The 23,394-nt window shown below is 46.1% G+C and overlaps 1 protein-coding gene across 2 annotated transcripts in view; it reads left to right on the plus strand.

Moving 5' to 3' along the window:
- Positions 1-1,670: 1,670 nt before the first annotated feature.
- The window catches only part of MTARC2 (mitochondrial amidoxime reducing component 2), a 31,263-nt gene continuing 9,539 nt past the window's right edge, over positions 1,671-23,394 (plus strand). The window contains exons 1-4 of one of the 2 annotated variants that reach the window (XM_074385225.1): positions 1,671-2,174; positions 8,569-8,742; positions 15,551-15,713; positions 16,719-16,859. In XM_074385225.1, the coding sequence (XP_074241326.1) occupies positions 1,924-2,174; positions 8,569-8,742; positions 15,551-15,713; positions 16,719-16,859 (729 nt within the window). In that variant the 5' untranslated portion in view covers positions 1,671-1,923. The remainder of the gene's footprint in view (positions 2,175-8,568; positions 8,743-15,550; positions 15,714-16,718; positions 16,860-23,394) is intronic. The other variant, XM_039463432.2, reaches the window with a different exon arrangement.

Below are 23,394 nucleotides of genomic sequence, written 5' to 3' on the forward strand. Positions count from 1 at the left end.
TTTTGCCTCGCTTCCTCTGCATCTTGACCTTGCTTCTCCTCTGGCATTATCTTCTAGACTTGCAGGGGAGGTGTCAGTCTTCTGGGGAGTTGGTGAACTGGATGGAAGGGCAGCTTCTTCTAAACGTTAAATTCCCAGCACCAACCTAGGACAAAGCCTGGTGAATGATTAATAACTATGTGGTGAAGGAAACAGACGATTAATCAATAACACATTTGCCCTGTCTGGGAGCTCACCTACAGTCAGGAGATGATGGCTTTACAAGCCCCTCACTCTGACAGCAGGCTTGTGGGCAGGAAGGTCTCTGACCCTCCTCTGGAGTGGGGAGAAGAAAAGAGGGTCAGCTCCAAGTGTACACACGTCACATCCACCACACCATGCTTAAAAAACAAATCCCTTAGTCTCAGCTGCCAAGCATGATGTAAACGTATGGGGATTGAGGGACTAATTCTGCTGGCCTGAGGTTTTTTTCTGGGTGGGGAGAGATTCAGGCCCTGTTTTGTCTTTCACTTTTCACAAGGAACAGCTGAAGGGGGCCTGGCTCCGCTTTCTCCATCCCTCCCAGAGTCTCTTCTCACACCCTGGAGTGGGCCTCTTCCCCAGGGGGTGGCCAGGCCAGATTTGGGAGGTGGCCCGTTGGTTGGCCTCCTTAAACTTTCCTAGGACTGTGCCACAGTTTATGTGACAAACTTTTGAAAAAACAGAACAACAAAATCTTGAAAGACTGCAAACCTTCATTTGTCTAAGAAAATCCACTGTTAACCCAATAGCTTGCTTGAATGGAGCTGTTAAATGTCAACAAAGCGGAACATTAGTTCAGGCATGAAAACAGATTTTACTGAGTAACTACTTATAGTAGGAGAAAAAGCTGATCATTCTCATTTGCGCAGAGGAGACTGGGCGTTTTAAAGGATGAAGGAGAGAGTAGGGCAGGGAAGCTAGCGGGGGCTCAAGTGAAAAATCACGAAGGGGTGGTCAGTATCGATGAGCGGGCAGCTGTGCCTGCAGCTAGCAGTTACGAAGCTGGGCTTCTATCCTCCCACCAAAACTGGGGGACGAGAGGCCTATCCTCCCCATGATTGCATGTCAAAGCAATGGCTTTCAGGTCCTTGAGAAAGACGCTTCTGAGCTGCAGGCGATACATACACATCTCACAGCAGCAGAGAAACGATTCACAGTTGTAAGCCCTTTTAAGAAAATACCCTAAAAAAGGGAGGTCAGGCTCCTTACCATCGGGTGTTGGCTAGAATAAACGGGAAATTCTCATGGCTGCCTTGAGCTTTCTCAGGAAGACATTTTACTGGGGTCGAGGTTAGGGGCAGCGGAGGTGGGGGGCCCTTGAGTCATGCTCCTGTAAGTCACACTAGAGTTCCTCGTGTTTGAGTGCAGAGGTTTAGAATGAGTCTTTATGTGCAGAAAGTCTTGCCGTTCTCCCAGCGGCCTGCCAGAAAAAGTCGTCCCCAAATGTTTGTGAGTTCTCCATTCTGCACCCCACCTTCACGTTCTGGGGTGCTCCGGTCGAGCGGCGAAGCGCGCAGTATTAGAGAAGGGGACCGCAGAGTGCGGGCGCGGAAGGTCGCGTGGCAAGCCGTGCAGGGCGGGGCCGGGAGGAGTAAAGCGGCACCGATCACCGCAGAGGCCGCCCACTTCGCTCGCAGGCTTTGGGGTCCCCGGCCGCTCTCTGCCCGTCTCCCCCGTTCCCGCCAGGCTTTGTCGCCGCCTTGCGGCATTCCCGCGCTCCGCGGAACCGCCCTGCCTCTAGGCGGCGCGCGGGTGAGACGGCCTGAGGCTGGGCCACGCTGACTCCTCCCGCCCGCGGGGATCCTTAAGGGCCTCCTCGGCCTCCCGGGCTCCGGTAGCTGCCGGGTGTGTGCGCAGGCCCGCGGCCGCCCTCGCTCTGCCACGGGCGCCTCCGCCTCCTCCATGCCGGCCAGCCTCGGCTTCCTCGCGCGGCGCGGGCCCGGGTGGCTCGGGGTCGCCGCGCTGGGACTGGCCGCCGTGGTGCTGGGGGCTGTCGTCTGGCGCCGCGCAGGACGCAGGCGGCGCCGGCGGCTGCAGCAGGTGGGCACCGTGGCGAAGCTCTGGATCTACCCGGTGAAATCCTGCAAGGGGGTGGCGGTGAGCGAGGCGGAGTGCACGGCCCTGGGGCTGCGCAGCGGGAACCTGCGGGACAGGTACGGAGCGCGGGCGCGGGGCGGCGCGGAGCCTGCCTGGGGTGAGGGGGGGGGAGGGAGGTGGGGCCCCGCCTGTCCGGGAAGGAGTACGGAGGTCTGCCACCTGGGTTTCAGGGCTGACTGTTGGGCCCTTGGTTGTTTGGCTGGGAAGGTCAAGCTCATGGCAGATTTATTTGTTGGAAAAGTATGTAGGGGCGAGTCCTTGCCTTTCCCTAGGTGAGAGATTTCTCCTCTGTAATAGGAGGGCGTCTGACCTGTGCCTCAAAGGCTCCGAAGCTCTGAAGTTTGTGATTCTATCCTAGTTTACAAAAGAAAAATAAATGCTATTGGCACTAGAAAACAGCAAGAAAGACACCAAGTGTGGTTCAAGGACATTGGCTCAGGCCTTGCTGGGCCTTGTTCCTCACATTTCTCCAATCCTGGGGGTGCCCGGGAGGCCTGATACACTTTGACAAAGGATGAGCAAGTGGCATGGGGACTCTGGGGCAGGGGTGTGATACTTGCCATTAAGGGAATTGTGTCCCCTCTTCTCTCACAGGAAAAGTTGTTCACAGCCTGGAACTTTGGGACTTTTGGGTTTGACACATAAACATTTCATACTTAAGATTATGATACTATTTTTTTTTTTTTTTTTTTTGAGACACAGTTACACTTTGTGGCCCAGGATGGAGTGCAGTGGCATGATCTCAGCTCACTGCAACCTCTGCCTCCCAGGTTCAAGCAATTCTCCTGCCTTGGCCCTAGCTGGGACTAGAGGTGCATGCCACCATACCTGGCTAATTTTTGTATTTTTAGTAGAAACAGAGTTTCACCACATTGACCGGGCTGCTCTCGAACTCCTGACCTCAGGTGATCCACCTGTCTCGGCCTTCCAAAGTGCTGAGATTACAGGCATGAGCCACCATGCCTGGCCAAGATGCCGCCTTATCTGGTCGAGATGATGGTTTAGCTGTGGCCCTTTGTCCTAGGGGAGGAAGGTTTGCAAGTTTATCATACAAGGAGTCCTCCAGCAGAGAGCCACCTGCATCTCTGTGTTCACTCCAGGACCCAAGAATGCACTGAAGACTGCTGCCCTCTTAAAGAAATGTGGGCTATCGGCCAGGCGAGGTGGCTCATGCCTGTAATCACAGTACTTTGGGAGGTTGAGGCGGGCGGATCACCTGAGGTGGGAGTTCAAGACCAGCCTGACCAACATGGAGAAACCCCGTCTCTACTAAAAATACAAAATTAGCCAGGTGTGGTGGTGCATGCCTGTAATCCCAGCTACTCAGGAGGCTGAGGCAGGAGAATTGATCGAACCCTGGAGGCAGAGGTTGCAGTGAGCCGAGATTGCACCATTGTACTCCAGCCTGGGCAATAAGAGCCAAACTCTGTCTCAAAAAAAAAAAAAAAAGAAAAAAAAAAAAAAGAAAAAAAGAAAAGAAAAAGAAATTTGGGCTTCCATAGTATTGGAAAACTTCAGTGAGTCTTAGGGAAGTGTTGTATACACAGACCATAGGAATCATGGGACGATTTTCAATCTCCCACCCCAGATTTTTTAATCCTGGAAGCTTCTGAGATTCTCATCCAGGACTACTGAAGCAGAATCACCGAGAGTGGGACCAACTTGCATAGAGCGTTTAATTTCCCCCTGGTGATTTTGATGCTATAATTAAAGGGTTTTATCTGAGACTATGAAGAAGAAGAGATATTTAGAGCTTATTCAAATCTGAAGCATAAGAAAAGCCTTCCTATTGCTGGAAAGACTATGGGTTCTGTGGAGCTGGACACCTTCCAAAAAACTGGAAGAACTGAATTCTCACGATGCATGTCCAAAGAAAATTAGTGTTTCCGACTAGGTTGCATTACTTCCCTCCTCACTTGAAGGATTGGTTACACAGACAGATTTCCAGTTCGAATCTCCATTTCCTCTGATCACCTGAAGAATGGTTTCTTTTCCACTTTGTGACTGTTTTGCCATGACTGTTGCAACCATGAAAGAAAATATGTGTCCTTTGCTTTTTGCTCTCATTGGCATCCTAAAATAAATACAACTCTATTACCTTTTCCTTGTTTTAAACGGTAAATGCCTAGGATGGGGTGGGGTGATGTGAAGCCTGGGGCGGAGGGAAAGGCCATAAAATTAATGTTAATTCAGTGTTAAAATGCAGCAGACGCTGAATCCTGTTGCATAGATTAGCGTATTTAAGCCTCATAACAATCTTGTGGGCTAGGTATTATTATCACCATTTTGCAAATAAGGAAACAGAATCAGAAAGAATGAGTATCTCATCCAAGGCCAGAAAACCGATGTATACTGTGGAGATTTGAACTTAGATCTGTGCGAGCACAGCATTTATGCTGTTTGTATGAAACTGCATACATAAAAGTGCATGATATAAAAGTATAAAGATTGCACTGAGGATGAGGAGACTCTGGGCAAACTTTTACAAAGTTTCCTCATTTGTAAAAGAATGAGGTTGAGCTTGATGGTCTCTAAAGCCCCATTTTAACTAAATTTTATCTGTCAAAGGATAACTAGCAATTTGAAAGCAGGCTTGCTGGAGAGAACGCTAATGGCTGCTGTTCTCTCAACCTGATAATATAATAACACTACTACAAATGTTCCTGGAGTTCAGGGAAAGGCCTTATGTAATGAAATCCATTCTGAACCTGTGTCTTTGGAACTAACGGTTCGAAGAAGCTGAGATTTTCCTCTGGAAGTGTTCTGGGTCTCAAATTTCTAGAGGAATGTTGTTCAAAGCTCTTAGTATACTCGTGAACAGTTGGCTGGAGCATGCTAAGCACTGAGTGTTTGAAGTCCACCTAGCAGAATGCTGGCATTGGCTGTCTGGTGCAGTTCCTGGGAGGGCGTGCTTGTCCTTGCTGACCTTGGAAATCTCGGCTCTCCTTAGCAGCCATATGTGAGCTGATCAGTTATATCTGTCCAAACCCTTAGTGAAGCCAGCCCTTTATTTCTTCTGCACAAATGATTAACTGTTAGAGAAAGGAATCCCTTGTTTATTATTATCCAGGGGTTTTCCCTGCCCAATTCCTGCTGTTTTCTCATTCTACTCTCAGTGGTAGTGTTCTTGATTTCCCTCACTTGTCAGTCCTTCCTGCTCCCCAGGCCAGTTTGTAATTAAGAAATGAGATTTTTCTGTTGTTTTGGGCTCGACTTACCTGTTGCTGTTAGTCATTCAGAGCTCTGTAGCTGTTTTGAGGAATCTGGGCTCCAGGCTTTCAGACTGATCCCTCTACCACATACTCATGTTTTACCTGTAAATTCAAGGTGTCAGCTTTTAGTGTTGTAGACGAGGTTGGGGTTCCACACTCCAGACTTCTCTCTTCTTTTAGATCTTGCAGAATAAATCTAGTTACTCAGTCACTGGGCATCATTTTGTGTACGAGAGGTGAAAAATACTGTTGCCCAGGTTGACAGGGAAATGAGATGGTTGGGATATGTCACAAATGGCAACCTTTTAACCTGTGATTGCTGTCTTTCTCCCGTCCCCAAATTGGACTCCCTGCAAGTTGCCACCTGCTCTTACAGTGACTGATGAGTGGGAAACCTCTAGTGACCACTTCCCGCTGTTAACCCCAGCAGCTTAAGTCCTGTGTTGTTATACAATAGGCTGGAGCCCCGAGCCGGGCTGTGAGCCTTGGTGAAGGGCAACATTAGTAAGGGATGAATGCGAGACGAAAAGATTCAGCCCAGGGAGGGGCTGTCAGAAGTGATGTGCAAACAGGTTTGCCACTCCTGTTTGGACATGGCTCTGGTTGTGTGCAGATCTCAAAGGGAGTCTTGTCTGGGGATGGGGAATGCTGGGAGTTAAGAGTGAAGGCTTTGGTGATGTTAACCAAAGAACTCTGTACCAATTGACAAGGCTGGAAATAGGGAATAGGGCCTAGCTCTATTAGGCATCTAAATCAGAGGATGCCTGCCTCTTTCATTATAGCCTTTTTCATTTTGTTTCATTTCATTCTCTGGGCAGACATCCTCTGATTTACAGAACCTAGCTTCAGGATGAGAGAGCCAGAGAACTGTGGGCATCTTGAACTAGGCAAGATGGCTCACATCTGTAATCTCAGTATTTTGAGAGGCCAAGGAGGAAGGATCAATTGAGCCAGGAGTTCCAGACCAGCTTGGGAACACAGTGGGACTCCATCTCTACAAAAAAATTCTCACGCCTGTAACCCCAGCATGCCGGGCGCGGTGGCTCACACCTGTAATCCCAGCACTTTGGGAGGCCGAGGCGGGTGGATCACGAGGTCAAGAGATCGAGACCATCCTGGTCAACATGGTGAAACCCCGTCTCTACTAAAAATACAAAAAATTAGCTGGGCATGGTGGCATGTGCCTGTAATCCCAGCTACTCAGGAGGCTGAGGCAGGAGAATTGCCTGAACCCAGGAGGCAGAGGTTGCGGTGAGCCAAGATCGTGCCATTGCACTCCAGCCTGGGTAGCAAGAGCGAAACTCCATCTCAAAAAAAAAAAAAAAATAAAAATAAATAAATAAATAAATAAATAAATGAGCTGGGCTTGGTGGTATGTGCCTGTAGTCCCAGCTACTCAGGAGACTGAGGCAGGAAGATTGCTTGAACCTAGCAGTTCAAGGCTAATATGAGCTAAGATCATGCCACTGCACTCTAGAGCCTGGGTAATGGAGTGAGAGCCTGCCTCTCTCTCTCGAAATTAATTAATTAAATATAAATTATCTAAATGAATGAATAACACACATATGCATATATATACTTAGAAAGGAAAAGATGGTCTCCTCAGAGGGGCGGGGACTTGCTGCTGCCCTGTGTCACCAGCTTTTTGGAAGGAGGTAGGCAAGACAGTTATGAAATGCGTTTACAGTGCCACACCATCATAATGGCAGTTAGCAGGGCACAGGCTGCCAGCCGTTGTCTTCTGGTATGGTGGCAGGGAAGGGACAGTTTAGCCAGCACCTGGAAAGGACTCTACCGATAAGGAGGTTGCAGATACAAGACTGCCTGCCAGGGTCAGGACAAGGGAGAGATGGAGCTCCCTGTGCTCTGATATTGGATGTCTTCCTGAGGTCTCCTCAGGCTTTCCCTGCTGGCTGTGGTCATGGTTTGGAAGCTCCTTCTGGAAGGAGCTGTGCTTTTTATCCTCCTCACATTTGGAAAGCCTCTGGCTTTTAGGTGCTCTTTACTCATCAGTGCCTGCAGTTCCTCACCCGCTTGTCTGCAGATTCTATCTTCTTTCTAAAATAGTGACATTGGGCTGGGCACAGTGGCTCACACCTGTAATCCCAGTATTTTGGGAGGTTGAGGCGGGTAGATTACTTGAGGCCAGGAGTTCGAGACCAGCCCAGCCAATATAGCAAAACCCTAACACTACAAAAGTAAAATACAAAAATTAGCCTGTTGTGGTGGTGCACGCCTATAATCCCAGCTACCCAGGAGGCTGAGGCAAGAGAATCACTTGAACCCAGGAGGCGGAGGTTACAGCGAGCTGAGATTGTGCCACTGTACTCCAGCCTGGCTGACAGAGCAAGACTGTCTCAAAATAAAAGAAACAAAACAACTAAATAAAACTAAACTAAAAAGTGATATTGAAATTCATTTTCCCTAGGAGTGGAAGATTTTTTCTTTTTGGCAACCTAGTCTTTTATGTGGCGCAGTCCCAACCTCTATGCTAGGCTGTAGGTAAAAACCTAGCCAACTGGGCCTGGCCAGCTTTCCCTCTTCAGCTCATCCCGTAGAAATACAAAGTGTGAAAACCAAGTCCAGCACAGTGGTGGGCTCTCTGGGAGATAAGTGGGATTCTTATCTAACACATGACATCTGTGAGTCTTTGTTCTCCAAGTCAGAATGTGTGCATGAAGAGGAAATGCCATTTGGGAGGTTTTCTGATGTAGGACCTGCACGCCACAGCAAGTGAAACAGAGCAGAGGCCGGCCTGGGTCCTCCTGGAGGCAGCAGCATTGCAAGACGTTTGTCTCAGGCTCCAATTCATTGGCCAACCTCACCTTGTCCTTTCAAAAGGACCTGAAAGCAATTTTACTGTTCCCAGAGCCACAGAGACATATTTCACAGACCTACAGAAGCTTCTAACCGAAGCAGAGCCCACAGACAAGTGGCAGGGTCGCCTCAGCAGTGAAGGAAAGTCTCTGAGCCAGGCTCATGGTCTGGTGTTTGAAACGAGATTTCCATACATTGGCCAGACTCTCTCCCAGAACTGTTTCTGCCAAATAAGCTCGTTTTGGGCTCACCAACTTTTAGACCGAAATCGTTGGGCTGGACTGGAGTAATTATCTAGAAAATAATTGTTGGGTCCCAAGTCAGGGCAGGTGGAGAGTTATAAGGAAGTAGAAAGCTGGAGGGAAGCTGCTGGGAGGATGGAAGAGGATTTTCTGAGTGAGCCCTGGTTGTTCCTCTGCAGGTTTTGGCTGGTGATTAAGGAAGATGGACACATGGTCACTGCCCGGCAGGAGCCTCGCCTCGTGCTGGTCTCCGTCACTTATGAGAACAACCGCCTGATCTTCAGGGCTCCGGACGTGGATCAGCTGGTTTTGCCTATCAAGCAGCCTTCCTCCAACAAACTCCGTGATTGCAGGTGTTCTGCTTGGGGGCGTCCAGGGAACTGCAACAGGCTTGATTTCCCTTCAGGCTCCTCCCTGCACTCTGTCTTGCTATAGTTTCTACAGTAGAGGATGGCATTGGTGAAGGAAATATTTAAGAGAAGTGCAGTTTGGGTTGGGATCAGGCATGAGTGGATGAGTCAGGGTGGTGTTTTAAGAGTGCCCGGGATTTGTTTCATTCGGGTATGGTTAGACATGCAGACACAGACATGACTGTCCTGAAAAAAGATGTTTATACCAGCAGATTCCCTAGAAACTGGAGGCACATCCTGCCACACAAGGCCAGGTTGGGGGGAAGCACCAGGGTGGGTCAGGAGGCAGAGGGAGCGGGGAAAATACGGGCAAGGCCTTTATTGTGCCTGCAGGGCGCAATAGAAGAAGCAGGGCCGGGGTAGCAGGCTTAGGGATGGCTAGTTTGAATAATTTCATCAGGCTCTGGGCCACACGTTGTCTGGTACTTGGCCCTGGGGTTGACTAGGGCAGGGGACTAGTGGCCTGGCATATAAGCACCCAATAAAGGAGGTGACTGGGAGTGTGGGCTCTGCATGGGCCGGTGTTCGTATTACAGGCACAATAAAGGAGGTGACTGGGAGTATGGGCTGTGCATGGGCCGGTGTTCGTATTACAGGCACGCTGGCAGGTCATCAGTCTCTTATTTCTAGGAATCAACCCTGGGAAAAGCAGTTTCCTCAGTGTCAACAAGGCTCCAAGATGTCAAAGCATAAAAAATGCAGAACATTGAAAGCATGATTACTACAAGTATAAAGGTGGTACAAGGCGTTCATCTTTAGGGGTTTTCTCCTTTCATTCAAGTCTTTGTTCAGAATTGTCAGCCTTCCAACCGGGAGTTAGTGGAGACTTTAATCTAGCCGCTGAATCTCAGGGCTGGATGAGAAGGATGCTGTAGCTTCCAGAGCTTTTCAGGTTGACTCTGCAGCCCCGGACGTGCGTGACGGAGACGAAAGCACATTCCTTGGGTGTATGGGGTTTCCACTTCTGGCCAAAGACACCTCAGGCCTTGGCTTCCTTTCGGCCTGTGGGACTTCTGTCGTGTTGTTGAGTTCCGTGGTTGGCCTGGGTCTTGTCCTTCCACATTAGGAGGACTTAGCTGCTTGTCGAGGGGTGATCTGGACCCCTTGTCAAGCTTTTGGGACCTTGGACAGCACTGACTTCCACACACCTCAAAACCTGAACTTTTGAAAAACCTGAGCTTTTGAAGTGTGTGGAAGTTGGGTTGTCCAAGTCCAGGGCTCAGAGGAGAGCCTCAGAGTTACTCCCTCAACTCTCATCTCTTGCTTTTCCAAGCAAAGTGTTTAAGCTGAAATCCACCACTCATGGTCCCAATTTTCAAAAGTCTGAAGCAATAATTGCTGAATTCAGTATTTCTGGTAATTATTTAGCAAGCCCATGGTGGGGGTTTCATTAATTCCAGTTTACAAATGAGGAAATCATTGCCACGAAAATGCAGAGCTGGGATTTGAACCCACATGCCTCTTAAGGCTTTTGCTTTTAACGTGTATGTGTAGGGAAAAGAAAAGCTCTTTCATAAATGACAGGTTTTGAGTCCATCAGTTCATTGCAGAGGAATAGTGTAGCCATCTCAGCTTGACTGGAAGACATGTGAAGCCCACAGGTAAATACGTAGCTGACAAGTGTCACATGAGTACTATGGGTGTTGGCCTGTAGACTCACTGTGTCGCCAACAGCGAACAAGTTTTTCCCCCAAGGCTCTTTACTGGCTTAACAGGCAGAAATCTAGGGACACACACACCTTCCTGGATGGAAAGAGGGTAAGAGAAAGCCCTTGTAGGGGAGTTGCCTAGGTCTGAAAAAGACACCAAGTGCAGCCTGTTCTTTTTTTATTTAATTATTTTTTGAGACAGAGTTTTGCTCTTGTCACCCAGGCTGGAGTGCAATGGTGTAATCTCAGCTCACTGCAACCTCCGCCTCCCAGGTTCAAACGATTCTCCTGCCCCAGCCTCCTGAGTAGCTGGGATTACAGGCATGCACCATCACGCCCAGCTAATTTTGTATTTTTAGTAGAGATGGGGTTTCACCACGTTGGCCAGGCTGATTTCGAATTCCTGACCTCAGGTGATCCACCTGCCTCTGCCTCCCAAAGGGCTGGGATTACAGGTGTGAGCCACCGCACCCAGCCTGCAGCCTCTTCCTATGTCATTCTGTTCCATGCATCAAGCATAGATCTGGATGAGGTGGGAATAGAGAGCCCGGTACCCTCGCAGTTTGGTGAAAATGACCGAGACCTGTGTATTTGGATTGACACAGAGGTGTAATCAGCACACTGCCCTCTCCAGCAGGTTAGACATGCTGTACCTAGTTCAGCCTGTATTTATAAGCTGTTTTTAATGGATTGGTTGCCAAGGAAACTGCTAAAAACTGAAGAAATGATATAGATTAGTGTGTTTAGTTAGTGCCAGCTGCTGTGACAAAACACCGTAGTCTGGGTGGCTTAAACAGCAGACATTTATTTCTCATAGTTTGGGAGGATGGGAAGTCCAAGATCAAGGTACTGGTAGATTGGTGAGGTCCCTTTTCAGGGTTGTAGGTGGCCACTTCTCATATGTCTTCACGTGACCTTTCCTGGTGCCTGCATGAAGAGAGAGCGCGTCTGTGCGGTTCTTCCTCTTCTCATAAGGGTGCCAATCCCAGCATGAGGGCTCCACCTCATCTAGACCTAAGTACCCCCCAAAGACCCCACATTGGGGGTGAGGGTGTCAACACAGGAATTTTGGAGAGACACAAACATTTAACCCCTAACAGATGGTGAGTGACAGAGTCATTACCACAGCCAGCCCATCAGAGCTCAAAATCAAATGACATGAACCAACAACCTCAAGTTAGAAAAAAGAAAAAGAAGTTCCTCAACAGCCACTTGAACAAGGCTGAAGTGTCATGAATTTTGTATTATTCTATACTTATTTTATTTTTAAACTTTCATTGTTAGTGTTTCGAATCAGCTTTCCCTGTTCACCATGTGTGGTGTTAATCTTTTTTTTTTAATTGTAGACCGGTATAGATTTTTTTTATTATTGCAAGGTTTTATGAATCATTATTATCTTTTTTTTTTTTTTGAGATGGAGTTTAGCTCTTGTTGCCCAGGCTGGAGTGCGATGGTACCATCTCAGCTCACTGCAACCTCTGCTTCCTGGGTTCAAGCCATTTTCTTGCCTCAGCCTCCTGAGTAGCTGGGACTACAGGCATGTACCACCATACCCAGCTAATTTTTGTATTTTAGTAGAGATGGGGTTTTGCCATGTTGGCCAGGCTGGTTTTGAACTCCTGACCTCAAGGAATCTGCCTGTCTCAGTCTCACGAAGTGCTGGGATTACAGGCATGAGCCACTGCACTTGGCCTGATTATTGTCTTAAAAGGTGCAGCTAATGTTTTAAAGTAGGGGAAAATAAGAAATGACTTCAACCCTACATTGAATTTGTGGCTCAATTTAGAGAAAATTGATGTGAAAATGTGTGTGTGTGTGTGTGTGTGTGTCTGTGAGTGTGTGTATTAAATAAAATACTTGGAAGAGAACTTGGTACACAGTAGGTACTTAACTAGATATTAGTTCTTAAATAGCTATTATCTTTATTGTATTAATCTACCCTATCTTTGAATATTATTTTTCTCCACTTACTTGCATCTTATTTTATCTCTTTAATAAAGTTTTATAATTTTATCTAGAATGAAATTTTACATGTTTTGTTAGATTTAGTTCTAAACATTTATTCTTTACTTTCACCATTACATGGCAACTCTTAAAATCACTTTTTCGGTTTGCTGTGTAAGATTGGAATTATTCTTTAAGTATTGGTAGAACTTGCCAGTCTTTTTAAGGGTCTATTCAAGTTTTTATGCCCTCTTCCCTAATTTTTAGTGAGTTATTTTTGCGTTGTGAGTTAGTAGATTGCCTAATAATGAAGTTTTATTGGATGCACAGAGTGAGGGTCGGGTTTTTCTATGGCATGTTGCTGATGAGACATTTTGTTTTAAAATGTGGAAGAGAGTGGATTCTGCAGAAAATTCTGCAAGAATTGGAGAAGACAGAATGGCAGAGGGAGAGCTACCGTTTGCTGCAGGGATGGGAGACAGGCCTGGTGGAGGGATCCTTTCATGGGTGGGAAGAGGCCCTGGTCAATCAGTATTCCCTCGCCCTGCTGGGGGCTTTCTACTTCTCAGAGTGCCATCCATAAGCTTCCTCGGGTGGAAACGCTGTGGATAGCACGTGTGCACTTACATACAAGCGCTGCTCTGAGGGGGTGAGGTAAGAGTTCCATCCAGGAGCAGATACTTAGGGAACTGCTGGACAGTGGGATGGAATCAGTTTTAGGGGAAAGGCAGAAGGCCAGGAGAGGATCATGAGATATCCGTAAAGCCAAGAGTTAATCAGAAACAAAACAGTGGCTTCAAGAAGGAGGTTTAGCGAGAAAGAAAAGGCTCAATAACTGTGAAGGAAAAGCACTGAGATTTGACAGTAGATGGGAGAGGAGGTGAGAACGTAGAGTCTCTACCCTCAGACCAGTATTATGAGCTGCAGGGTACGCAGGGGTCCACACTGGATTCCTTCACGTGCATCACCTCAGGGGTCCTCGCACTGGTGTGAGCCTTCCTATGGGGAGGGGCAAGCCCTTCCCATGGTAGATGAGGGTAGGGGAATCAATTTCCAATCCTCTGAATCATATCGATAATCAGCAAGTTCTCCTGTCCCACCATAAGCCTTTCCTCTTTGTGCAGAGGAAAGGCTTTCGTCTGCCCACCCCACATCTTACCAGGGGCATTGCCCTTGGAGGGAAAAACATACAGGTTCCAAAACAATGAAAAATGCTCGTATAGATAAAGAGAGTGACATTAATGAGGGGAAATTTGCTGTTCAAGTCAGTGGTTCCAACCCATTGTCTTACATTAAATTGAAGGGGCCTCCAATCAAATTGTTCCTGATAAATAATTAAAAGTACTTTTCAATGACAAATCACTGTGTAACAAATATTGCCTAGACTTTAAAGAACAGGTGAAATCACTAAAACTTAACTTCCATTTCTATGTATTTATTGGTGTGAAAAATTCTGCAGGGCTTATTTAAAAGAAAGGAAGAAAATTGATACTGAACCATGTCTTATTCTGGCAATATATAAGATTCATTCAGAGTTTTATGGATACTCTATAGGGTTCATTAAGCATTTAATTTCAAATAAAATCTCATTTTTTATGTTCAGTAATTATTAAGATATATAGCATAACTATTTTGTTATGGCCAATTGCATACAAATCATAACTGTAATAACTCAGTCCTGAAAACATTTCTTCATGCTTGAAAGCTTAAGAAAAAAAAAAAGACAAATTTAATTGGTTCAAAAGAAATACAGTAAGTGATCAATAGCCATGAAAATATATTAGGATAAAAGCCGGGTGTGGTAGCTCACGCTTGTAATCTTAGCACTTTGGGAGGCCAAGGTGGGCAGATCACCTTAAATTGGAAGTTTGAGACCACACTGACCAACAAGGAGAAGCCCTGTCTCTACTAAAAATACAAAATTAACTGAATGCGGTGGTGCATGCTTGTAATCCCAGCTACTCAGGAGGCTGAGGCAGGAGAATCACTTGAACCTGAGGTTGCAGTGAGCCGAGATCATGCCACTGCACTGCAGCCTGGGCAACAAGGGTTAAACTCCATCTCAGTATATCTATGTATATATAATTTATATATTATATATATTAACCATTTAAACATTTTTGTATTATTCTTTTTATTTGTGAAAGCATATATTATTTTACTTGTGTAATTTTAACCTAATATATATTAAATATAGGTTTTATTTACATGTATTATATATTTATATTTTTAATATGTTACATTTATATATATTTGTATATATTATATATATTAGGATAAAATTATGTAAGTAAAATAATATATATATGTGTTCACGAATAAAAATAATACAAAAATGTTTAAATGGATAATGGTGGATATCAAACCACATGGCATTGAGATCCCATTACATACTTTTTAAAATGTAATCATTTTATTTTAAATATCAATGTTTAAAATGCAATAAAAATAAATATATCAATGTTTAGAATTCAATGGAAGTTATCTTTCAGAACAAATTAAGCTTATGATGAAAAAGTTTACCTGTCAACTTACAGTTCTGTGACGCTTTTTAAAACTCCTCTAGTGGAATTTAAGCAAGAAAACCTTGAGAACTGCTGTGTTACCTAAAGTTATCTGTTCCCACCAACGGGTATAAGTAGGTACCATATTATTATCTCCAATTTACAACTGGAGACAGGTCAGAGGAGTTAAATGATTTGCTTATGGTCACTGAACTAGAGAATGGCAGAGTTCCAATTTGACCCAGGTCTGTTGGATTCTAAGCTCAGGGTACATCTGCCACAGGGCAGCCCCTCTCGTCTTGTAAAAGTGTCTTAAATCCTTGCTACTCAAAGCATGGTTCATGGACCAGCAGCTTAGGCATCCAGAAGCTTGTTGGGAACACAGAATCTCAGACTCCAACCCAGACCTACTGAAGCAGAGTCTGCGTTCAGACAAGATCCTGGAGGATTTGCATGTACATTAGGGTTTGGGTAGCTCTTCCCCAGCCACATTCTACTCCTCTGTCCTGTGCTTCTGCCCAGCTTTGACCCAAGGACCACTTAACAGCCCTCTGGGATGGTCAGGTCCCAACAGTCCAGCTGTCCATCTTTGACACCATCCCTCAGTGTATTGATATAAGTCAGTAACTTGGTGTTCTTTTGTGACCTTTCCAGAATATTTGGCCTTGACATCAAAGGCAGAGACTGTGGCAATGAGGCAGCTCAGTGGTTCACCAACTTCTTGAAAACAGAAGCGTACAGATTGGTTCAATTTGAGACGAACATGAAGGGAAGAACATCAAAAAAACTTCTAGCTCCTATTAATTGGAATTACCAGGTGAGCTTACAGAGATTCACCTTCACTCCTACTAGTTACCCTTCTCTTTCTGGCTTCCTTCCTGGCCAGCAAAGAGCCTCTCTTGGGACCTCAGTTAAGAAAATATGATAATGGCCTCGGTGAGTGATAATTAGGGCACAGCCTGGCAGGCAGAGGTATTGGGGGCTGGAGAAGAAAGTGGGTACGAAAGATACCTCAAGAGTGGGATCTCTAGGGTGTATGGAGGGTTGAATACGGGAGAGATGATGGAGCGGGGAGCCAGTGCTGACTGCCAAGCAGATGGAGATGAAAGAGAAAAGTGGTTGGAGAAACAAAAGTGAAAAGTTTGTTTGGGACTAAATACAAGTTTCCTGGAATTACAGAAGCGGACTTTGTTCTGACCCTCCCGTCAGAATCTACGAGGTGTGCTGATTTCAGGTGCTGGCAAGCTCCTCCCCTAAGGAAAATTGTCCTCTGGGCCAAAGACCAAAGCCTCTGATTCTGCCATGAGCTAAGGCTTAAAATACAAGGACCTCAGGGAGTTTCTCTCCGTAGCCCCTAAATGACAAGCTCCTTGAGGGCAGGGGTTTTTATCTGCTTTCTTTACTGTTGTTTTCCTACCGGAACGGTGCCTGGTAGGTGTTCAATAAATGCCTGTTGAGTGAATGGTGGTGTTGAGGAAATTATTACTGGAGTGTAGCTGATGAGCAGCAGGACCCCGCTGTTTGAGGATGATGTGGGAAAGGGGTCACTGCTGGAGTGGGAGTGGGAACCCAGGAAGAGGAAGCCTGGTGGGTAATATTGGCCCAGAGCCGGCCCTGGCTGCAGCCCTGTCCCTGCGTATGGGTGGGAACTGCTCCAGCTCCTGGCCACTTGCAAGCCCGAAGTCATGTCTCTCTCATTCCCGCACACTGCTCCCCTCTTCGCACTGAAGTGGGTTGGCTTCTGGACGTTACTTAGCTTTGCAGTTGGGCTAAGCCGTTTTGTGGAGTGGTGGGGACCTGACTTTCTTGTGTTCTTGGCAAGGTGGCTTACCCAGACTACAGTCCCCTCCTGGTCATGACGGACGCCTCGCTGGTAGATTTGAATACCAGGACAGAGAAAAAAGTAAAAATGGAGAATTTCAGGCCAAATATCGTGGTGACGGGCTGCGATGCTTTTGAGGAGGTAAGAGACCCACGGCTTTTGTGCATTGTGCTCAGCTGTGCTGCTCGCGGTGCTCAGGGAACTCTGCTCTAGCCAGTGCCAACTCAGATCCGCCAAGGTCAATAGCGGGGAAACGACTTTCTCAAATGCACCTTAACCTTTTGGAGTCCTTCACTCATTGCTGCTGCCATCAACTCACCGGCCTCGGGGGCGTTGCTCTCACCCTTTAATGCTTGAGCCCCAACGCAAACAGTTAAAACTCGGAATTGTAGCAAATCCGAGGTTGGAATGTACAATCATAGCTCAGAGATAACTGAGGGAAGCGAAGATAAAGAGAATCGCTGTTTTCCACTTCTCCATCACTCAGCAGTGCTGTCAAAGGCTTGAGACTTTTAGAAGCCCCATGTCCCAGAGTGGAGGCCAAGAGCACGCAGGCAGTCTGCCTGGAGACATACCACGCTGTGGCCCGAGTTCTCTCCCAGGGCACCCACATGCCCTTTTGTGTGATTGACACCAGAAATTTCCCCCCTTTTCAAGGACATACCTTTGTGGTCTTAAGGGAAGACTACATTAGAACCTAGTAGAAACCCCGAACTCTGTACATGAAATACATGTGGCTGTGTACTGCTTGGTAATAAGAAGCGTTAGCCGTCACATTAAGCCTGAGGGGTGAGTTAAACTTTCTGAGCAGTGGGAGTAACAATGATGAATACCATTTACTGGGTGTTTACTGGGTGCTAGGCATTGAGCTAAATAATCACTTCAGATAAATTACTTGTTTGATCTTTACAATAGCCCTGTGACGTTTGTGTTACTGTCTCCTTTTTATAAGGAAAATGAAGCTCAGAGGTGTTGTACACTCTGCCTAGCAGAGAAGTGGTGGTGCTGGCATTAGAACACAGGACCTGGAACTCCAGCAACTGCAGAGCTGGGGTGACAGTTCCAATTTAGAGACCCAAAGTCGCTGACTGTGGGAGGAGAGGCTCTTAAACACCCTTTCAGTTCTTTGCTTCCTTGAATGACTGTACTTCCTTTTGTGTGAGTAAAATATGCCCTAATTTGTATGTGTGTGTGTGTGTGTGTGTGATGAAGTCTTGCTGTATCACCCAGGCTGGAGTGCAGTGGCACAACCTGGGCTCACTACAACCTCCATCTCCTGGGTTCATGTGATTCTCCTGCCTCAGCCTCTGGAGTAGCTGGGACTACAGGCACGTACCACCATACTTGGCTAATTTTAAATTTTTAGTAGAGGTAGGATTTCTTCATGTTGGCCAGGCCATTCTCGAACTCCTGACCTCAGGTGATCTGCACGCCTCAGCCTCCCAAAGTGCTCAGAGTATAGGCATGAGCCACTGTGCCCGGCCCCTAGTTTGTTGATAAACATTATTCTTTAGGATAAAACTTTGCACAGAGCCTAGTATAAATTATCATACATGTAGGCACTTCATATTATTTGATAATTTGAAAAATAGCAGCAAGGCTCAGTGGCTCATGCCTGGAGCCCCAGCACTTTTGGAGGCTGAGGCAGGAGGACTGCTTGAGCTCAGGAGTTTGAGACCAGCCTGGATAACATGGCAAAACCCCAGCTCTACTAAAAAAAATATAAAAATTAGCCAGGTATGGTGGTGCATGCCTGTAGTCCCAACTACTTGGGAAGCTGAGGTGGGAGGGTGGTTTGAGCCTGGGAGGCGGAGATTGTGCCACTGCACTCCAGCCTGGGTGACAGCAAGACCCTGTCTCATAAAAAAAAAAAAATAAGAAAAGATAAATAGCAATTTATACAGAAGTTGTCTACTTGATTATGTTATCTTGTCATTTGTTATCTATTTGAATTCCTCTGTGCCTTTGTTAATTTTTAAAAATCAGTCATCTGCTGTGGGCCAGGCATGGTGTGTCGAACCTGGATACAGAGATGAAAAGATCTGGATCCCACCCTTTAGAATGTTTCAATGTGAGAGGCATGGCCAGGGGACAACGACAGCCCAGTGTCAGAGGCGCTTTAATGTACACATTTAGAAGGTATCAGAGATGCATAGAAGTAGAACTGCCTAAATCTGCCTGGAGAAGGGAAGCCTGGGCAGGGGAGGGGTCGGGTCCAGCTCCCTGGAAGCAATGCTATTCATCCTGTACTTCTGTGGACTGTGTGCCAGGGTCAAAGGAGGTTGTTATGGGTAAAGGGGGCAGGTGGCTGGGGGGCCTAGAAGCATGAGAGGCCGTGAATGAAGGGGTGCTCCGGAGCGTTTTTGAATCACAGGAGCATGGGGGTCAAGGAGAAATGTCAGGGAGACTGGATTGGAGCTGGCTAGAGGCCATCACATCAGGGAGTTTGGATTTTATACTGTGGATATTGAGGAGCTGGTAATGATTCTGAGCAAGGAAGTAATTATGATTTACATCCTTCCAACAAATATTTGCTGAATGCCTGTACAGTGTGCCAGGCACATATTCTGGCAACTCTCTTGAACATGCACTGAAAGGCAGGGAAGCCTGAGACAGAAATATCAAGGCAAGACCCAATCACGAGACAGTCTTTTTTTTTTTCTTTTTTGAGACAAGGTCTCACCCGTCACCCAGACTGGAATACAGTGGTGCGATCACAGCTCACTGCAGCCTTGAACTCCACAGCTCAGGTGACCTTAGCCTCCCAACTTCCTGAGTAGCTGGGACTACAAGCGTATGCCATCATGCCGGGCTAACTTTTGTATTTTTTTTGTAGAGACAGGGTCTCCCTATGTTGCCCAGGCTGGTCTTGAACTCCTGGACTCTGCCTGCCTTGGCTTCCCAAAGTGCTGGGATTATGGGCATGAGCCGCCTCACCTAGCTAAGAGTCTTTTCTCTAAAGTGCAGATGAGCAGACCTTACCTGAAACCTACATGAGCACCGTGACAAAGCCTGCACCTCTGCGCTGGCAGCAGCATCCCAGTGTCTGCAGAAGCACTGAGTTAGGAGAGTGCAGGGACCACGGGGGTCAGAGATGATCAGAGGTGACATGAGGGTGGGGCCGGGAGGGCCATGGAGAGTGCCAGAGAGGAAGAGGCTCCAGTGTGCTCAGGAGACCGGTTTCTTGAGGGAAGGAACTAGATTTTTCTAAGAATGAATCTAGACTTGGTAGGACCTGAAGTTTAATTTGGGGGCCCTTTAGGAAAAAAAAAAAAAGGTAACAAAAATAAAATTAGGTTCAAGGACTTGAAAGGTTCTGTGTAAAGAAGGGGCCTGAGGTTCAAGCCTCACCGGCTCCCCAGTAAACCCGCCTGCGCCTCCAGTTCTGGTTTCCCACGTTGTCTAGTAGGGTGTACATGAAATGGGATTCATTAAATGCTTGGTAAACACCAAATGAAATGAATGCTGTGTGTGAAGAATGTATGTTACTAAAGCTTGTGGTGGAAATTAGTTCTTGGGATAGAAATTGGTCTGCAAAGCAGCAGTTCCTCCACAGGAATCCTGTCATTCATCCATGATTTTCTGAGAAACTTGCTTTTAGGGAACAGAATTTTTCTTGATTTGTCTCCACTAAAGAACAGATTATTTTGGTATCAACTTTAGTTTAAGATCTTGTGCCAAGAAAATAAGAAAAAAAGACATATTTGTCCTCGGCTGAAGCATTTTTGCTTTCCTGTAAATTGCCAACCTATAATTTTTGCTCTCCCGTAACTTGTCAAACTGAACCTAAGGCTAATATAAATCTAATGCTGCTTTCCTAGGTGGTGAGAGCAGATTCTTCTTCTTTTTTTGTTTTTAAATAATAAACTGAAAATAAAAATACAAAAAAAAAAAAAAAAAAAAAAAAGGCCAGGCGTGGCCCAGAACTTTGGGAGGCCAAAGTGGGCGGGTCGTGTGAGTCCAGGAGTTCGAGACCAGCTTGGGCAAGCTGGTGAAACCCATCTCTTAAATAAATAAATAAATAGTGAAAATAAACTGTTAAATAAATTTGTGCTCCCAAGTCCATTTGTCATTTTATTCCTGCGCTATGATGGACTTACAGAAATAGCAAATAAGGTAGAACACTCTTAAGTTGCTGGAACAGTCCTCTGGCCATCCACATTAAAAAAAAAAAAAAAATCCTTCCTATTAAACGATGCTAATGTTGCTGATTTATTCTTCCTTAAATCGGAAGCCCAGTAGTTAAAGGGCGAATGCATTAACCTGTCTGCCTGGTACCATCACAAAGCTGTAACTCTCTAATTAGGAGGACCCTGTTAAATATTAATGTGATGTGATAGAACCCATAAATATTTACTAGACCAATTAATCATTAAAAAATAGCAAACATCAGCATGAAATTCAGGCCATCATTTATTGCAAAAACACAGAGCAAAGGGAGAATGTGTTGTGTAACATTTATGCTGTTTGTGGCCTAAAGTGCTTTGTACTTTTTCCACGTAGCTCAGAATATTAAGCAATTTTTAAAAGGCTACATCCTTGGGTCAGTGTGATGTGCTTGAGTTCTGGGAATGCAGCACGATGCAGTTTAAAAATAATACAATCGACCGGTGCTTCCTGTCTCTGTAGTCGGCCATTGTGGGGGGTCAGTGTTTACTGAACTTTGCTCACTGTTCTGATGCGCGAAACTCCATATTTTTAATGGAATGTCTTGTTTGCATCAGTCCTCACTCCGCCTTGTGAAAGAACTGTGGAGAAGCTTGCAGAAAACTCGTGGTGTATTATCTTTCACTCAGGAAGTGCTTCTCCGGGAAACGTCCAGAGAGGGAGATTTTGAAGCTGGACAGCTGTGGTTGGACTCTGAGCGTCGCCGCTTACTGGCTGTGTGGATTCGGTCCTCCCAGTCCTTTTGTTTCCAGCTGTTGAGAAACAAAGTTTTCATAAATCATGGTCACTAGATTTTTCAGTCCCCAGAACCTGGGTTTGGATGGGTTAGGATTTGAGATAGTAAGTCTCTTTTCTGGTGTAAGAACAGCAGTCTCTACCAGGCTTCAGGGATTTCTTGAAGTAGCAATAATGATAACAAACTATAAAAATAACAGCAAGAATCATGGCTTACTGCCATTGAACACTTACTAGGTTACAGGCAGTGTGCCAAACACTTTACATGCATTATCTCATTTAATTCTAGTTCCCTTTGAGACTGTGGGTCATAACCCATTATTGGGTTCTGATATCAGTGTGGGGGTCCTGACCAACACTTTTTTTTAAAAAAAGAATAGGATGCAATAAAAGATATCAGAGTAAACTATACGTAGAAGGATTAAGAATTGTCTTGCAAAAGTTGTGCTTGTTATACGTGACAGGTACACATGAGAGAGTATTAGGAAACAATGTAAAATGTAATTTTTACTGTGGGTCATGGTGCAAAATGATAGCCATTGAGGCTGGTAGTGTTTTGATTCTTCTTTTTCAGATGGGGAAACTGAGATTCAGAGAAAGTGAGTAACTTGCTCTTGAGGCTGCATCGCCAGCATGTGGCCAAGTGAGGACTTTCACTCTGGCTGGCTGTCAAAAGTCCATGAATATCAGCCATCTACACAGCTCTGCCCCCTTTTTAAAGCCGTTTTTAGGTCATCTGACAAACTTGTATTGGGCCCCAGTCACTGTGGGTGGGCTGGAGGTCATCGGTATTAAGGGCTGCCCTCTGAAAGAAGCAGAACAATGGTGCTCAGTGAAAAATGGAGAGGAAGAACAGGCATTAGCTTTGGCATAATGAAGATTACCCTGAATTTCATGTTCATTAACTCTGTTAGAAGCAAGCTGAAAGCATCTGAAAGTCAGTTTTCTTTGCCCTCCTTAAGCTACACCCACTGTCCAACCAGTCCCATTGAAATGAACCTGGTACCTTGGTTGAAAATGCGGAGATTGCTCGCCTTCTGAGACACTGGCTGGGAGCTGCGCTCCAGAGCTGTTCCTATTCAGCCATCTTGGCAGGAAGTCCCCCATTTTTCTTTCTTAATAAATGAAAAGAGCCAAGCAGGGTTTTGGCGATGCATGTGGCAGACTGCAGGGGTATTCCCTTGTCCCCTCCCTGCAGGCCTTTGTGGCATGCCTTTCAAGGTAAGGGTTCTGTGTTCTCATCTGGGGAGCTTCTGACATGCATATATTGTGAGGGGACTCCAGCAAGAGTCTTGGATAGGTTTGCCTTGATTAAGAAAAGCCCAAATGATTAAAAGAGGAGGCTAGGGATCAGGAGCGGATGGAGTAGAAACACATTCACATTGCTGAAGAATTTGCCAACAGAACTCCTTTATTTAAGGAGATCTCCTTCTACATTTGCTTTTTTGATGACACCTGTGTCATTTGAAATATTTTCCAGAGGGACTTTTAGGGGTTGGGCAAGAGGGAGCGGAAGATGCCACACCCAAGTACTTCCAGGGCTTTAGCTTCTTCCATAGTAGGAGAAGGAGGAGATGCTTCTCCCGGGTTCCCTTCGCACAGCCTCACACAGCTTTCTTCATCACTACACCCCGTGACTAAGCGAGGCACCCCTGGAAAGCCCACAGCTAGGATGGTCAGTAGAAGACGGAGTCAGAGGAGATCAGCAGTGAGATCTGCCCGGGCCGGGGCAGGGGAGGGGGGTTCCACTCTGGCTGCACATCGGACCACTGGA

The sequence above is a fragment of the Saimiri boliviensis genome, chromosome 14, assembly GCF_048565385.1.
Source record: "Saimiri boliviensis isolate mSaiBol1 chromosome 14, mSaiBol1.pri, whole genome shotgun sequence".
NCBI lineage: Eukaryota > Metazoa > Chordata > Mammalia > Primates > Cebidae > Saimiri > Saimiri boliviensis.